This window comes from Lichenostomus cassidix, chromosome 7 (genome assembly GCF_008360975.1).
Source record: "Lichenostomus cassidix isolate B80296 chromosome 7, HeHo_3.0, whole genome shotgun sequence".
NCBI lineage: Eukaryota > Metazoa > Chordata > Aves > Passeriformes > Meliphagidae > Lichenostomus > Lichenostomus cassidix.
The window spans coordinates 13419989-13435127 of record NC_139488.1 but is presented as its reverse complement, the minus strand read 5'-3'; the positions used below and the strand labels follow the sequence as shown (position 1 = coordinate 13435127).

Here is a 15139-nt window from a genome sequence, read left to right as displayed (position 1 = left end):
TGTTTCAATTTGTGTGTGGCTGCAGAACTCCTGCCATTGTTTACAGTTTTTCTGAGCATCAATAAACCAAGCTACTATAATCAGGAACCCAGGTTCAATCACCACATTGCTGAGAAAATTTTGACTGCCAGAATGGGCTCAGAATGAATGATAGATAAAGTGGAGATTTACCAGCCACTGGTAGATTAAAAGAGAAAATCAATGATACAGCTGTTTCTGGTTTTCTTTGTCTGTTTACTGAATATTTTGTGTCTTAGTTGACTAGTACATTTTGGCTAGGAGGGTTTCTTGGTCTCCATGTGATAATATAAATTAAAATAAAGAATACTGTGGTATTCAGAAAAACATTTGAAAGTAGGGGATGTGTAAGTTAGGGAATAAGTAGATGGATTTGATCTATTAACTTGCTGATGCTGAAAGGGTTACCAAGCTAGTAGAGATTTAAACCAGCAAAAGAAGTGAATAATTTTATGCTGGCTTAGTGGGCTGAATTGGCTCTGATTGGGTCAGAGGAATTCCAGGGCAAGTACAAGGAAAGGGGAGGGGAGGATTTTCTCTATAGTGCTATGCTGTGAGATTGCCGCAGCTGTCTCATGGATCTGCATCAAAAATAAACTGGAAGTTTGATTTCTTCTGCTGAATGCTCCTTGTTTATCATTACATGGACAAGTAAATTAATTTTTTTCCCTGGAATACATAATGAATTACTCTGTGTATGTCTGTGCTACATCTATATGCTGTGTATGTGTATATGCCTGTGTGTGTATGTGCTTCTTCACAGGCTAGTTCCAGCTGACACATGTTTCAGCTGTTTGAGAGCCTGATGCAAAAGACAGTATATTTTGCATTTCATAAGTGTGGAAAATTCATTTTGTCACACAGCTTCTGTGAAGTAGCTTTTGTGGAAAGGTCCATAGCATTTTAAATTTTTTCCTCCTGAGAAGCTGACATTTATGCAGATGGAGGTGCTAGGTTAGATTGCCTTTGACCTTTATACAATACAGTTAGTTATTTAAAATGAAGCTCTAAATTAACAGTACCCAACACCTAGTGAAGATGTATCTGCAGAATTTCATAGGTTGAACTTGAGCAACCAAAAAAAATCTGTGATGGCCTTTTTTTTTGAGTACTACTGCAAAATCGAAAATCTAGTTTGTTTTTCTTTTTATGTGGTTTGTTTTGGGTTTTTTGAGCCTGCATCATCCATATGTAGGGTGCTCCCCAAACTCCATGGAAGAAATTAGAGGAGCAGACAGTGTTTGTATTTTGGATATTACATACTTGAAGTGTGTTAGCCCAAGGAACTTTAGTAAGTTGAATTAATGTGCTTGGAAATGGCTTCCTCCCATAATCCCAGTGTTGTAGATTATTATGTTATCTGTCTTGATTTCCATAGTTACTTTTCTTAAAAAAATTATTTTTTTAACAGTTTCTCTGTAAATAAATAATTTATTTTCAAGAAATTTGATTATACTTCTCCTGAAATTAGCCTAACCTGTAGAAGGCTTCCTTGATGTTTTTTACATTGGATAAAGTTTAGTGGTGTTTTTATAATGGTACTGAAAATGCTTTGTGGTATAATACCTCATTGCTGAGTTGGGATTTCAGTCAGCCTGACTTGAAATAAGATCAGTAACATAGAACAGAAAACTGGCTGGTAATTACCAACTCCCCACAGTGTATTTTTGCACTAATGCTTTGGCCAGTAGGTCTTGGTATTTAAGTTTAGAAAACACTATATGCAAATTATGGTATCTGGATGTAATCCTGCTTTTAATTCTGATTTGAGATTCCATGTATTTTCCAAAGAAGGGAGCAGAATTATTTGGCCCTTGGTACAAAAACTTTTCCCAAAGTGCTTGTTTTGTACAAGTAGCTCAGACTGGGAGAGGTGTGATTAACTTTTTAAAAAAACGTTCTGGTTCTCTGTTCATTGGTAGAACGCCAATTTATGTCACTTTCTGTGTTTCCTTCTAAATGCCAACTTAATCAAAGAGCTGAAAAGGAAACTGATAATCATTTGTGCTTTTTCAAATTATATATAGGTCGTGAATAAGGAAATTGTCACTACTGAAACTATTTTTAGGCAAGTGATTAAGTCCTATTGGTTTAAAAATTAGAATTACTTTGGTTTGGTCTGAAAGCTGATGAATCTATTCTTACATGCTTTCTTGAACCTTGTCCAGAACCAGATGATACACAGTGTTTCATATTTGACTAAGAATTTAAATCTTAAATACAGATCATATGTACAAATATTTATACTTGTTAAAAAATTATCTTGCAGCTTTCAAGTTAGCAGACACTGTGAAATGTTGCTAATGTCCAAATTCTTTAAATTAATCTGGCAGATTTTCAGGTTTTAATATTTGTATGATGAGAAATGTCTTTTCAGGTTTAGTTATAGAATCTCCTACTTAGCAAGGTAGTTTTTAAAACTCTGCTGTTAATCATATAAACAAGCACGTGATCTATCACAAAGATGAGCAGTAGAGGTGAGTCTACTCCAGCGGCACTGTGTTGTGGGGAAGTCTGCTTCCTCCTCTTGCAGAATTGACTCCCATGGTCTTAGCTGTGAGAACAGGTGTTGAATATGCAGGCTTGGATTCTCTGCAGGCAGCAGGTGCTGCTTAGCTGGGCTGCAACAATGTGTGTGAGCTGCTTGGTCTCTGCAGGGAAGTTCACTTGGACATTCCACTGAAAAGTCAGTAAAGGTTTGTGACCTTTTTCAGTTGTCTTTTTCTTGCAAGGAACAAGAATAGCAAAACACTTTAAAAAATGATAATGCAAGGCTAATTTTACACAGCACATACTGCCTTTTTATGGAACAAGTAGCTTTTCAGCATTTTTGTAGCATTATGATCCCTTTTTTGTGTATAACTTACATACAATTTGAGTTGAGACAATTAATGTCACATTTCTAACATGTCAAAATTAGGCAGTTACAAATTTTAAAGTGATAATCCACTTTTCAAGGTAATTTCCAATTAGTTTGAATTGCATCAAATTAATAAGATTAACAAAAAAGAAAAGTCCAGCAATACTATATTTAAGCAATGTTTTCTTCTAAGATTTTTGAAACTGAATTTAAAAGCCCAGACTAACAGACCAACAATTAATTGATAAGTTTGAATTAGAATGTTTAGAGAAGAGGAAGAAATGAAGGCTTCTGGAGACTTTTATCTCTGAAATTTCACTACAGTTCAGACTTTCAAAGTACTGTTGTGGTTTAACCCCAGCTGGCAGCTAAGCACCACATGGCTGCTCACTCACTCCCCCCTACCAGGCTATGGGTAGAAAATCAGAAGGGTAAAAGTGAGAAAACTTGTAGGTTGAGATAAGTACAGTTTAATAATGATAGTGATGGTAATAATATAGAAAATGAATAAAAATGAAAACAACAAAGAGGAAAACAAAACCCAAGAAGAAATGATACAAATGAAAATGGTTTCTCAGCAGCAGCTGAGCAGTCCCCAGGCAGTCCCCAGGCTGGTGTTGCTGACCATGAGGCCATGTGGGGCATTGTCCCTGGGGTCAGCAGGGCCAGCTGTCCTGCCTGTGCCCCTTCCCAGCTTCTTGTGCCCTCAGCCCTCTCAGTGGTGGGTGGGATGAGGAGCAGAGAAGGCCTTGACTCTGTGTAATCTCTGCTCAGCAGTAACTAAAACATCCTGGAGTTATCAGCTCTGTTTACAGCACAAATCCAAAACAATGTCCCATACTGTGAAGAAAATTAGCTCTGTCTCGGCTGAAACTATCTTAAGTTAGCTAAATGCTAGCTTAATAATTGGAGAAATTTTGTTCACTGGTAGAAGAGAATACTTATCAAAATTCATAATGAATTCAGTGACTACTAAGTGGAGTTGTAAGTAGTGTTAACTTTCCCTGAAATCATTTGATATTTTTTCTGTTTTATTTTTTGCAGAGCTTGAGACTGGTTTTGTTGAATTCAGTATGAAAACCTGGTGTTTCAAAATGGCCAGAAAATTCCTAATAGAAAAAAATGCAGTGGCTCATACTTTACCCCTTGAGCTGTCCCTTGGCTATTGCAGGGATCTTGGAAAGCATAGGAAAAGATGATAGTAATGAGCCTAACCTCTAACAAATTGTTATTTGTCAACGCTAATGGAGCTCTGTGAAAAAAAAATTTACAAGCATAAAAACGCTGTCAGGAGTCAAAAATTTCTTATTAAAAAACAGGGTTTTAAGTTATAGAAGGGCACACTGTGTCTCATCTGCTTTTCCTAACAGATTTTTCAAGCAAGGTGTTTTGTAAGTCCGGCTCTAACCCCGAAACATTTTCATTAGAACTTTCTAAACTGCTGAATAAACATTTTGTTAGCATTCTCTTGCCTCGCTTAAGGGATTTATGTTAGTACTGGAGGTAATGATTACCTCTGTGTTGAGGATAAATGTTTTCATTTTCTTCAGTAGCAGGTTAATCTTTGTTATTTCCTGTACTAATCGAATACTGCAATGTTCCTTTCTCCTGTTTTATAGGATCTCATGACTTCCATAGTCTACTAAACAAGAAAATGAAATGTTTGGAAAACTGCCAGCAAAATGCTTTTCTATACCATTTTAGGTGTATGGACCAGAATTAGGTGCAGTTTTTATACTCTTAGTCATTCCATAGCTATTCAAGTTAAAAGAGGTGTTCTCAATCATAATGCAGGAGAAATCCCACCAGATGAACTTCAGGTTTTAATCAGGTTTTATGCATTTTATTGTTTGTTACTGTAGTCATGCCTCATGATCACCATAGTCCTTTAGGAAACTGCTTGTACTTGTGGCTCATATTGAAAAAACACCCTTTTCATTCATGGGAACAGCTTTGCACAGTGCCAGGATACCATTGCTTCAGTAACATGAGCATTAAGTATCTGTCCTTCCATTGTATTAGCAGGTAATTCCATAAAGGTGTACTGAAAGAACATATTCTAAGTTGCAGAATTCTAGCACTTGAAATAGAAAGTAAGAAATCATCTTGCCAATCCTGCACTTAAAAAATTCTTTTTGATTTGTGGATTGAAATTAAGGCTCTGACTGTGTTATCCAAGGCACAAAACTGGTTTTGAATGACCAGATTCAGACCCATAAGATTTGATGTTCCAGGACCTCTGAAGTGCAGCTGCCATTGCAGCTGAAGTTTTTTAGCATTCTAGCAAGTGGTATCGGGGGCCTGTGAGACAAAGAGTCATGTCTCTGCAATTCTCCAGTGACAGGTCTACACCACAGATAAAATCTGCAGTAGAAATTGAATTTGTCAGTGGTGTCAAACATGAGACTTTGCTCCCAGGTTGTTGCAATCACGTATCTTTAGCTTCTTAAGACAGTATGTGCCCTCTGACTCCTCAGCTGGTGAGGTGAGGAGTCTGTAGAACATCCTTTCAAGAACACGTCCTTCTACTTCTTATGCTGCAAAAGCAAAGGTCTATCACAGAAAAGGTTTAAAAGCCTGACATGGAAGATAAAATCTTACATCTTACCCTGATGCAGAATGGTGTACTTTAGGTACTGTGGCCTGGAAAATGTTGGTGTGCTCTTTTTGCACTTGTGCTTGTACCAGAAATAGTAGTGTAAGAGCTGTGAAGATCTGATCTGCACTATTGTATTGGGGGTTGGTGTATAGTCCTGGTCATCTCAGGGAGCTTCAGAAAGGACTTTGGCAAATTGATTGGAGAGTAGTTTAGTTGTTAAGTAGTTGCAGAAATATATGTTTCCGTTACACTTGTATGAACCATGAATTTCTGAAGAATTTATATATTGGCCAAATCTGTGTGGATTTTTTGTGGGGGTGTCCCAGATAGTTTAACTGCCCCTATTAAATTTCAAATCATTGCTCAACAAACTCAAGCTTTCCAAAGAGAGATTTGCCAATACATTTTGACCTTGAAAAGCCTATTTTTCTGTAGCTTTATTTTAAGAAATAGCTATGCACCTTTAGTGGAAACCTTACAGTTCTAGGCAGGTGGAACTAGAGGTAGTGGAAATAAACATGACAAAGCTGTAGTCAGTGCTTAATTTTAGCTAGGTTGCAAAATCTTGAAATAAGTTGCTGGGAAATACTAGGCAATCTTGATGATAGTATTGTAAGCTCACATATAATGCCTCAGGTACTTGTGGAAATCCTTCTCGGGAAATAATGGAAAGAAACAACTTCTTTGAAGTAGTTTGGGGGTTGGTTGAAGTTTCTAATTTATTTTTTTTTTTTTGCGATTTTAAAGGTTGTGATGGTTGTTCAAGGTAGCACAGGTTCCATTAGCTCATTTTGCTATCAGTAGCACCAACAAAAGGGTAAAACAGTGTAACCAACCCCACTGCCCCAGTGCCTGCCCGCCGAAAAACAAAATGGACAAAAATGTTCGTTTTGAAAATGAGTTCTCATTTGTACCTGTTTGCCAGTTACTACAAAGCCTGGTTCAAAACTGTGAAAAGTGTTTTTGGTGCCATTCATGATCACTGAAGTGGTAACAAGAAATCCTGTGAGCTTTTAGAAATCCTTATGGTGGTGATTCTGGCTGTTTCTTTACTTTTGTTTTTTATCCTCTGGCTAAAACTGTTCAGAGTTTTAGCAAATTTACTATAAGGAAAGCTGTTTTATGAACAAGTAATTATTTTTGTTTTAAATAAGGCCAGGAACTTCATGCCCCATGATATAAGAGATGATGTTTTCTTGGAAGAGATAGGTAGACTTTTTTGGTAGCATTTTCTTACTCTTGTTACTTAACAAGATTCACTTACATGTTTTAGGCAATGAATTTTCAGCAGGGCTTTGTCTTACACCAGACATTCTCCCATGGTACTGATTTTAATATATAAAAGGGAGGGATTTCCAGTGTTGGCCCTAGGCATCCAAAGGGAAGGCATTTGGCTTAACTTTTGGCTTTAATTGTGGATAAATTAGTATGGAACAGCTTCTAAAATCCAATCATTGCTTTGTGATGAGTGAGTTGTAATGACCAAAATACTTTCTTGATTTGTCTGAGTGAAATTTTATTGTATCATAGAATTACCAGTCCTAGTACAGCAAACTTTTATAGTGCTGCTTATGGTTTGTTTTTCATGTCATAAAATTAAGGTTTGGGAAGGAATCCTTCCACCTTGTCTAGCTGGAGTCTATGTCAAGGACAAGCTTAGAGAGCAGTTGTAAAATAAAAAAAGGATAAGTGAAGCAATCTTATAAAACAGTGTCAGTAAATTGATGTGAACTACTGAGAATGGAAAGGAGAAGGAAGTTTGTGAAACCGCAAAGGATGAGGGTAACAGAAAACCCAAAGAACCCCCATTTGTTAGTGTGGCTTTAGAGGTGGCAAATTCAGCAATAAATTGAAGTAAGATGATGTAATCAACTATGTGTAGTGATGTGTTTAGTACAGTGTAGAGATCTTTGAAACATTAGAACTGATTTAATTTCTTTTTAATACTGACTCTGTATTCCAATGCATACCACTGTTAGTAAATACACTGCGTCTTTTGTAGACGGTGGACATTCACAAAGAGAAAGTTGCTAGAAGAGAAATTGGTATCTTGACTACAAACAAAAACACCTCAAGAACTCACAAAATCATTGCACCAGCTAACTTGGAGCGACCAGTTCGCTACATCAGGAAACCTATTGATTATACAATTCTAGATGATATTGGACATGGAGTGAAGGTAGGTGATATTGTTAAAACAGCCAAACTGCAAATTCATTGTCTTTTTATATTTTCAAAATAACCTGATGCTTTTCATGGTAATATACCAGTTTCTCCTTGCCTGGACAGTGTGTCTACAAACATGAGAGGTGTCCTATCCGATTTCCAGTTGTCCCTTTCCTTTCTCTTGCCCCAGCGTTCCTAAATGTTGCAAACCCACTGAATCTTAATTTGAGGATATTTGGGACTGTGAGTCTCACCTTTTAAAATGCTTCTGAATATCAACTTGTGTGATGCTGCTGTTATTGTTTGAATCAGTTGCCAGGGATACACGTGAGGACCGAAGGGCTAATGACCATCACATTTCCGCCTGAATTAGCACCACAAAGTGTGATCCAGCTGTAATTGCCACTGGTTTACTTTGAAGCTCACCCAAAGGAAGGGTTTGCATGAGAAGTATTTATGGCTCCCTTTTCTTCTTTCTGCCAGGGTCAGTTATACACAAATTCAGTGATGTGCTTTGTTAAAAGTCTACAACTTTTGTGCCATATGGCGTTTCGGGATGGGAATATTACTACAAGTTTAAAGCCAGCTGGTTTCCTCTTTTAATATTAGGAAGAAAGAAGGAATTTCAGGGCAAAGGTCAGACTGAAACACAACTGGTGGCTGTTAGATCAACGTACCCAGCAGCAGTAATATAATGTGTGAGATTAGATACGCATTTTTAAAAGCACATCCTGAATGTAAACACAGTCTTAGCAGGTGTGAGCTCATTGTTAACTTGTGCTGCCAGGAAAACAAGTACGGAAATGAGAACACTGACAATATTAAAGTGCCAGGAAATGAAAGGTAAATAACATAAAGTTATGTCATTTTTATAAGACAGACTAACAAATCTGTAAACCTGCTAAGTAGCAGTAAGGTAAGATGCTTCTTCCAGTCAAAGTACACCAGAATTTCTTTTGCTTGACTTCTAACTGCATTAGGTTATCTCTGTTGTTCTATTTGATTTGTCTGCTTGGGCAGCCATTTAAATGGCAATAGTTTGTTTAACCTAACTTTTAAAATTCAAATTCTGAAGTTTGATTTAAATATCTTTCCCAAGCAATTTTTACTGAAGGTCTTTTCAACATTCTGTTTAACAGAAGGTCTCTTTTCCTCCATTTCTTACCCAAATAATCAACCTCTGAACAGATTTTGAAAAGACAAGTAACTCTAAGCTTGATTTGGAAAACCAAACCAAACACAAAAGCACCCCCAACTTTATTAACTACAGTTTGGACCAGGCGATTATCAGGCTTGTGTTAAAATCTGCTACCAATTTTGATTTTATGCAGGTCAGCAGATCTCCTTCTGGATATGGATGGAGCATATTAACCTGTAGGATTGCTGTTGCTAATATTTTAATAATCACTTTTTGTTTTAGGGAGATAATTTTAGAACTCATTACAGAATAGTTTTTAATCGCTCTGCAGCACAATCTTATTTAGCACTGGATCTAAATCATTATGATTGGTACCCCACTTATCTCAATATAATGATTCATACTAGGATGCAATGAACTATGTTCTTCTGAAAGAACATAGTTCATCAAATGGATGATGACTTGAGTGTGTGTTTACATCCATTTGTTATGCTTGTGACAGACTTTAATTATATTTACAATGCACTATGTTTATCTATAAAATGAAGAAGTATTGTGTACTTGTGAAACAATAATCAGAGAACTTGAAATCATGCTGTCCTTAAGATGATAAATCTGTTCCAATCAGGTTAAACCTATGCTTAGGACAGAAGAAAAAACAGATCTCTTGCTGATGGGGAAAAAGAGGGCAGTTGTGCTTATGAACCTTTTGTTTTTGTTCTGCTAGAGTAACTACAGATTAGTTTATTAGATCTCTGACTGTAGAACAGAGAGGCAAAAAATAGCTAGAAGCTTTAAATTTGCCTATTTATAGCCTTTATTGTTTGAGCTGTGATACTTTTCCCTTCCAATGAGCATTCAGAAGTTGTTGCATAAACAGCATTAAAGTTCCAATTAGCATCAGGGTTCCTCAGTCTGCATTCTGTGTCCTTTTTCTGCTGTAGGGCTTCTGCTCTAATACTTGGACCCAGAATTACGGATTTTCAGGACAGGCAGAATGCTGATGCTGCACGCATTCATTGCAACCTCTGACAAAGAAGGCAAGCTGGACAGAATAATACAGAAATAAAAGGGAGGATCTTTGGCTGAGAAATTCAGTATGCCATGCTGAAAGAAGTAGTATAGGCCCTTGAGCATTTTATTTCTTCCATTCAGAAATTCAAAGCATAGTGGAGACCATGCTCAGGAAAGGTTGCTCTATAGTACGGCTTCTTAATAGATGTGAGAGAATTCAAGTGCTTCTGTATCATCCCAGCAGTCCCTCCTCATCTTCCCTCCCTCCAGCTACAATGCTGCAAAAATCTAAAGAACCTTTTGTGTGAAAGAGTCTTGCTTTCAATTTTTTTCAAATGTTTCCCAAGTTACAAAGTCTTCCAACCTATTGTTCCCACCAAAGGGTTCTTTAGTCAAGAGAATGGAAAAAAAAAAGTGATCCATTTGGAGAGGTGTGTATTAAGGCATTGTAGTTACCAGGCAATGCTGCTGAGGTTTCTGCTGGTGGACCTTCCAGTGTAAATGGCCACTCTGGCCAGTACAGGGGGACCTGGTTTTCCAGTGTAGCTGTATGAGGCAGAGACCATAATCTGACACTCAAAGACAGAAGTTTTTCTAGTAAATCAGATTATGTTTCTTTTTAATAGAGCAGGCTCTTTTCTAAATGGGTGAAACAAATCAGTCATTCTTGATGCTGTACTATTTATCTGAGTATTTAAATAACTATTTATTTGAATATTCAAATATTTGTCTGAATATTTAATGTTTAGTGTTGCAGAAGGTGTAAGAAATTTAATGATACATTTAGATGAAAACATATCATTCAAATAGAAAAACAAATTTTAAAAGAAATTATTATGGGGAAAGAAGATGTATGATACTGTGCCAGTAAGATGCAGGACTTAGTGTCAGAAAGCTAGCACTTAGGCTTTAAAGTAAGATTTTGCTGTTGGTATGTCATAATTTATACTTCAGAAAATGTGGATATGTGGTGCAGTATCCATAGAGAGTGCTGCGCTTCTTACAAGACGTAATGATTTGCTCTTGATATTTGTTCAAGAGATATTTCATGGCATCAAGTTAACTAACAACATTCTCTAGAAAAGAACATATATTAGCTTAATATGCTAGAAGCTTCCATTTCAGCTACTTGTAAATATGCTAATGCATGTAGACAATTTAAATGAGCTCAGGCTCATTGATAAGGCTAGTCTTTGACAGTTTAAATAAATTAATCTCTGAAGTTAATCCATCTAGATCTCATGATCCATTTTGAAAGAAGCTGTCTTTTTGAGCACTGTGAGAAATTGAGTAAACAGAGTACAAGCATTTGAACATTAATTTTAAAGTATTAATTTAAAGGCTTTGTGGTCAATGTATATTAAAATTTCAGCTTGAAGATCTTTTGTCCATGACATTTTGCTTTAACCACTCTTTCTATGATCTACTGATACATTATTTTGTTAATGCTGAATGCTTAACTTTTTTCTTTCTTTTTCCTTTCTCTTCATATCCTGAAGTTCCAACTAACCTTTCAATGCTTTTTTTCCTTACCTCTTTTATTTGCTCCATTTATGCATTAAGTGGTTGCTTAGATTTAAGGTAAGAAACCCCAGGGCTGGATTTCCATTCTTCTTCTGAGATTATTACACACGGGGAGATGATTAACATCAATGCCACTGATTGAAACAACACTGCTCTCCCTTCTGTGTCGCAGAACTTCTGTGGAGTAATTCACTGTGGATAACCATTTTGTGATATAAATTGACATGTATATGAAAGGAAGCTAACACAGTTAATTTAAAAAGCTTTGTGGTGAAGTACTTTCTGCCCTCAGCATATCTAGCAGATCATTTATGAGGGAGGGATGTTGTGCTAGCCTTGTGTAGACAAAAATATACACAGAGTAGCTAGCAGCTGAATATGAGCCTCCCCCTGTGTAATATTCTTTTTATCCTATATACGGTGAAAGTTATGGTCTGATTGGGATTAATGTTTCAGTGTGAGATTACTCACATAATGGGCTCCAAAGGTGTGTAACAAATTCAAATCTGTATATTATTTTTTAAAGTTGCAGTATTCTTAATTTTTTCAGAAACTGCTAGCACTGCTTGAATACTCAGAGGCACTTATGTATGGAAACTCCCAGAAATCTGATAATTGTGTAAAATACTTAATAACTGTTAAACAACAAGATAAGTAATTTATTTAGTTGAATATTAAATAAATAGGGCATCAAATAATTCAGGCTGAAGTATGTCAGATTCTCAAGGATCTTAAAGGTTTAAATGTTAGTAGTCTTTGTGGCTGCAGAAGCAGCAATAAAAAGCATCAAATCAATTAGACAAGCAGTTAAATTAAGTTACATGATATTATGGTGGAGTTCATAGTACATTAGTTAATAGATAGGTTGTAGCCTTTATTGAGTATTATTTTATCATCCTTCTGAAGTGCAGCTGGTTTGGGGAAAGAGGGAATGGAAGCTTTTTAGTAGCAGGTGCCACAGTTGTAATGAGGGAACTGTATTTTAGAACATAGAAATCTAGTATGTAGAATGAGTATATTAATGAAAGGAGGTTCCAAGTTGATGTGAAATATTTTAAATATTTTCTATTACTGGAAAAAGCTGAAAGAAAATCCTTCAAATTCCTGAGATTGCTTGTAAAACCAAGTATTTCTGTGGATATCTCCATGATGTCCCTGTGAAATTGGACTGATGGTACTTTTGGTCAGGTATTTAAGTGGATGTAGCATATCTGATAACAATGGGAATTTTTTAATTTGAGGGAATTCTCATGTGTCATTTGGAATTTATTTTTACATAGGTGTGTGAGGTGTACAGTATTTCAACTCAGTGTTTACATGCTTTTAATTTGAGAATGGCAAAATATGTCTCCTCCCAGTCAGTTTTTTTACTGTCTGTTTACACAAAATGGATACTTCTGATGCTGAATATGTCTTATTCTGGACACACTTAATATTGGAATATGGTTTTCTCAGTGTTCTTAAATAATTTACAAACTCAATTTTCTTTGTTACTCTCTGCAGTTTTAGTTTATAAACTAGTAATGACTATCCTAGGAAAAGTTTTAAAATTGTATAATTACAGATTACATGTGAACTGACATATCTGTACATTATCTGTAGTGGCAATAAGAGTCTCTTCAGCTTTTCAGAGAATTTTTTTTTTTCTATTTATAGGTTTGGAGTTAAAATAACATTTTTTTGTTATTACACCAGCTGAAATATTTCTTTATTTACTGGAGTGGACCCAATTATAAATTTGATTTGAGGAATCATAATATGTCACAAAACTTCTCATTGCCTAAACGTGAAGGTTTAAAAAAGAAAACAAAAAGGGCAAAAAGCAGTGCAGCATCTCTCAGTAGACCTGAGTTATTCTTTAAGTCTCACTATAGTCACTGTGCATCACGCTGAAAGAAGAAGACTAAAAAACTGTTAGTAACCCCAGTTCTGTGTGACTGGTTATTTTACTTCACTTCGAAGTGATTGGATATGAAGTGTTTAGCCTGCATTTCTTTTTTGTGACTTCAAAAAGACCTTAGCCTTACCTAACAGTTACAATATTAAACTCACTGACTGTAGCACTGGATTTGTGTCTGAGTAACTTAAAATTTAAACAGATTTTGAAGAAAATTCCAGTAACATGTCAGAGGAAAATAAATTGAAAATGTCATTATTTAAGCTTTTTCCTATTTACCAGATTTGGTTGTTCAATTACTTTACATAGGTAGTTGTGGTAAACACAAATAAGTTCACTTGAAGCTTCTACTTGTGGTCATTTGCCAAAACAGGGCTGAAATTTATACATTTCACTTCCATATAAACTGGTTAATAAGTTGACAAGCAAATGGTTTGATTAGACATGCACAGTAAGTATTTAAGTGGCTGAGCACAGCCTGGAAAGGAATTTACTTTGAGGTAGCAGATGATGGGCCAAAAAACTCTTCATCTCTGTAGCGTTAACACGATGAAGCAAGGCATGGGAAGGTGGTTTTCATTCAGCCCTGTTTCGTTCAGTTGTTTTTTCCTGTAATTGGGTATAAAATAGCTCAAGAAGGTTGAGGAACTGCCTGAAGTTTCTGAATATAATCCATGAAACATCATGGATGGGACACTTTTTGTTACTAGGTTTTGGGCAAAAAGTTATTCTTTTGACATCCTGAAAGTTCTAGAAAGTACAATGTGACTGTAAAGCACCACTTAAAAATTTGTGGCTGTGTCCAGCTTTAGAAAGTAGCTTCTCCTGAGGTTTGAGTGTATGGAATATCTGGTATTCAGGATTTTGGGGAAAAAAACCCAACCAACTGAAAATAACCCAACCCCCCAAAACCCACCTTGCTTGCTTTCTTGCAGGTAAGTGCCTCACAGCTGTATAAATGCAGGGCATTGGTGCAAATAGATTTTGCTGTCTTGATCAGCTCTTGTATCTGACCAACTATGTATTTCTGCAGTTCCTCTTTGGTGAATTTTTTTTTTGCTTGTGGAAACAATCCCAAGAATTAAATTGAATAAACTGCCAGATTTATCCGTTTTAACCAGTTTATTTCAGTACAAATTTCTTATACAGTGGAGTGCTGTAGAAACTCAGTATGTTAAATGCTGATAAAAATGTAACTGTGAAGGAAACTCATCATATGTAGGACCATAAGATGGTGTTTTAGTCACTGGAATCTATGAAAAACTAGTTGCCAAAACCAGAAATTGGCCAAATAAGTTATTCAAGTTATTTAAAAAATTGTAAGGATAGTTTTTCTGAGGACTCTAGTCAGTGCCATATTGTGTCTTGAAGTCATCAAATGGTGCCTTTCTAAAACTGGCACTGTAGCTCAGTAATAGAAAATGTTGGATGAAATACTATTGTACTCTTTTGAAACAGAATGGTCCATAGATATCCATTTCTTTACAGTTCATTTTACAGCTGTTACTGTGGGGCTGGATCCCAGAGCATTTTCCAGGATGTGTTACCTCTCAAGGATCTGCTTTTTAAGTAGTTTCTGCATCAGCAAAACTTCCAGTTTCAGCTCCAGTACTGACAAAACTACAGCTTTGGTAGAAGATACTTTATCTGTAGTGCATGTGCTTGCTGATTCATCTATAAAAAGCTTCTGCAAGTTATCCAGTACAAAAAAAGCTTAACAAAGATCTTACTAGAATATTTTGGTGTTCCAGAACTTCAGTTGGCAATATTTTTCACTTTTTCTTCTTCTATGAAAGAGGGGGAAAAAATTATTTTAAAAATCCCTGCAGGCATTCTGCACAGACCCTGTGCCCTACTTGTCTGTTTGGAGGGCTCTCTTCCTGCTTTTACATCAGTCAGCTGTGGTTTTTTTCCTGAGCTTTG

The 15139-nt window shown here is 36.1% G+C and overlaps 1 protein-coding gene across 9 annotated transcripts in view; it reads left to right on the top strand.

Annotated features, from left to right (window-relative positions):
- The window catches only part of ABI2 (abl interactor 2), a 59077-nt gene that overhangs the window by 26387 nt on the left and 17551 nt on the right, over nt 1-15139 (top strand). For 5 of the 9 annotated variants that reach the window (XM_085066275.1, XM_085066269.1, XM_085066273.1 and 2 more), the window contains exons 3-4: nt 7480-7656; nt 11359-11376. The exons of 1 other annotated variant lie outside the window; for it this stretch is intronic. In XM_085066275.1, the coding sequence (XP_084922401.1) occupies nt 7480-7656; nt 11359-11376 (195 nt within the window). The remainder of the gene's footprint in view (nt 1-7479; nt 7657-11358; nt 11377-15139) is intronic. 3 more of the 9 variants (XM_085066277.1, XM_085066272.1, XM_085066270.1) reach the window with 1 other exon arrangement.